The 3070-nt window shown below is 42.5% G+C and overlaps 1 protein-coding gene across 1 annotated transcript in view; it reads left to right on the top strand.

Annotated features, from left to right (window-relative positions):
* Positions 1 to 3070, top strand: part of LOC101847807 (collagen alpha-1(I) chain) — a gene marked incomplete in the record, with an annotated part of 33546 nt that overhangs the window by 15051 nt on the left and 15425 nt on the right. Inside the window, 4 exon segments of the mRNA XM_013080055.2 lie at positions 301 to 345; positions 755 to 808; positions 1140 to 1238; positions 1895 to 2002. Of these exon segments, the coding sequence (XP_012935509.1) occupies positions 301 to 345; positions 755 to 808; positions 1140 to 1238; positions 1895 to 2002 (306 nt within the window).

Raw genomic sequence — 3070 nt, 5'->3', positions numbered from 1 at the left:
AAGGAGCAAGAGAGAAAAAGATAGATAGATAGATAGATAGATCGAGAGAGGGAGAGAGTGAATCGAAAGAACACCAGCCTATCTGGCTGTCTAGGGGTATCATCTTTAACTCAGAGGTTGAGGTCCAAGGACCCGCCAATGTTAACGGTGGCTAGCTGCCTTCATTACTAATTTTATCATACTTGGCTCCGCCCATACTGTGATGTATACTACGACTTTAGCAAATGCTTATCATTACTCTAGTTCGACACTGCCTGTTATATCTGAACTCAATATTGTATCATTTTTCTCCTTTTATAGGGTGCTGTCGGAAACCCCGGACCTGCTGGAAACACAGGAGCTAGAGTAAGTACTCACGGGCCAGCTCGAACTGCCACCTGTCTAAGACAGTGACCTGCCTTAAAGAACTTACTTTTTTGACTTAACCTAATATAATCACCAAAGAACTTCAAAAGTATCTCGGTTATTTTGTGACTTACTGAACTTGATCTTTTCTACACATACATAGTAGAATTAAACTAAAACCTATTTAAAGCTCAATTACTGCATAAACTTTAGACTATAGACTTGTAATCTGATATTCTTTTTAAATTTATCGACCTTACAGCTGGGGAAACTGTTAACATTTATATCTTACTTGCTTTCATGGCTACATTCTCTTGCAATATGAGGATAACACATTGAAATGTATAATTTTCTCATGTAATGTATAATCTTCTCCTGTAATGTACAATCTTTCTCCTCTGCCCCTCAGGGACCACCCGGACCTAGCGGACAAGATGGATCCCCCGGAGAGCGTGGTGCCCCAGTGAGTACATTTGTCTGTCATTTGTTGATGTGTTCGTGGTTCTGAACTTTTAAAAATACCAAAACTGTAAGGTATGGAAATGTAACACTATTTTTTCGGTAACGAGTAATATTCGTCAATTCTTCTCTTGAGAGTACTGTAATCTGAAATATAGTGACATGTGTATGCAAGTAAATTATTAAATAAAGAAAAAGATTATTTATTTAAGTTGCAAGTAAAGCTTTTACTAAAGCTACATTCTAATCTTTAGCACTGATATTGTAACCTATTTATGATGTTGCAAGTGTTGTAGAACTGAACGTAAACTAAACCGCTACTTGTCCACCCTCAGGGAAACGACGGTATTGATGGTGAGGCTGGCGAGCAAGGCCCAGGAGGACCCCCAGGACCCCCCGGACCCGGAGGACCCTCTGGAGGAAGAGGCGAGCAAGTGAGTAGTTTTCTTTTCTTCCTCTAGAACTTTCTTTTTTCTGAATTTTGTTTCCGTTTTTCTTCCCCTCTTTCCTACCATTATTCCACCCCCCCCTATCCTTTAAAAAAAATTCCCCTGTCTTCCATCTTTTCTTCATCCTCATATTTTTTTGCTTTCTTTCATCTGCAGGTATCTTTTGTTTCTGGATTGATCTACCTCTTTCATTTATTATTCTTTAATATTTATATCAGTCTGTGTCTTCATTCTCTAGTCTGATCTCTCTATCTCTCCATCATACACCCTCTCTCTTACCATCCCATCTATTTGTCCATCATATTCAAATTCCCGTATCTCTCCAACCATAATATTATTTCCTCGCTCCTCGTTTTGTCAATCAAATCCCCTCTCCCTTATCCTTCCATCCTCCTTCCATCTGAACATCATGTCCCCATATCACTTATCCCTCTAACAATCAGTCAATCATCCCCCACCTGTCCATCATATCTCCTCTACCTTATCCTTCCTCCCTTCATCCATCTGTCCATCGTATCCCCCCTCTCACTTTCCCTTCCCTGCATCTATCTATTAGCCCCCCTTCATCCACCCCTCCATCCATCTGTCCGTATTTCCTCCTTCATTCATTCATCCCTCCCTCCATCTGTCCATCCCCGCAGGGACCTGAGGGACGCCCCGGACCTGAGGGAAGAACTGGCCCATCTGGACCCCGTGGAGAGAGAGGACCCGCCGGAGAGGCTGGAGGCCCAGGAGGACCCGGACAACCCGTGAGTACAGACAAACACACAGACAGACAGACACACAGATAGACAAACACACAGATACACAGACACACAGAAAGAGATAAATATACAGAAAAATACTTGAGGTGAATAAAGACAGAGACAGATACATTGATATATTGATACAGAGAGAAGACCCGCTTTATAGGTGGTTAGCCCTTGAGGAAGCAGACACACACACACACACACACACACACACACACACACACACACACACACACACACACACACACATACACACACGCACACAGAGGGAGAAAGAGGGAGAGAGAGATAGATAGAGAGAGAGAGAGAGAGAGAGAGATAGAGATAGAGAGAGAGAGAGAAAGAGGGACAGACAGACAGACAAACAGATAAACAGTCACACTGACAATTTTTTTTCTTTTCGTTCATCTCTGAAGGCACACCCCAGTCTCGAGCGCGAATGCTGCTTTTCACTGCAGGTCTTTCAGGCCCTCATAAAGTTTTGGGTCTCTGTGCCGAGGGCTGGAACAATATTTTCCCTCTAAATGCCTCGAGCATTGGACAGCCTTGTAGTAGATGGCTCCCTGTTTGGTCACCAGTTTAGCATTGACGTTACTCTGATTACAGATTTAGATACGTGATTTTAAAACTTATTTATACCTAGTTTCTAATTTGCCACCATCTTTAATTAGGAATCTATGTTTTTTCGTATCGCCCACCTACATGTACATGTACAAGATGGGCATAACCCTCCGCCCACCAAAATTACCAAAATACCCAGTAGTGGGCGATATCACCCAGGTCGGCAAGCACTGATTTAGATCTATGTAGTTATATTCTATCAATTCGGGATTATTGAGCCATTATTATTTTGGTAGCACCAAACAATGTAGCTAGAGGTCCATGTTATTTGCCAACTTTTGCGAGTGGTGAGCTGCAGCTTCTCTGATGTTCGTCCACAGTATCTATTCGGAGACGGCTCCGACGGAAATAGACCAATCAGAATGCTTTGTGCCGTTAGACCAATTTTTAAAAATCGGGGGGGGGGGGGGGGGGGGCTGTTTTAACTCATAATTTGATATTTTGCAG

This window comes from Aplysia californica, unplaced genomic scaffold (assembly GCF_000002075.1).
Source record: "Aplysia californica isolate F4 #8 unplaced genomic scaffold, AplCal3.0 scaffold00073, whole genome shotgun sequence".
Taxonomy (NCBI): Eukaryota; Metazoa; Mollusca; class Gastropoda; order Aplysiida; family Aplysiidae; genus Aplysia; species Aplysia californica.
Note: the sequence above shows the minus strand (reverse complement) of the source record. Positions and strands in the feature narration are given on the sequence as shown.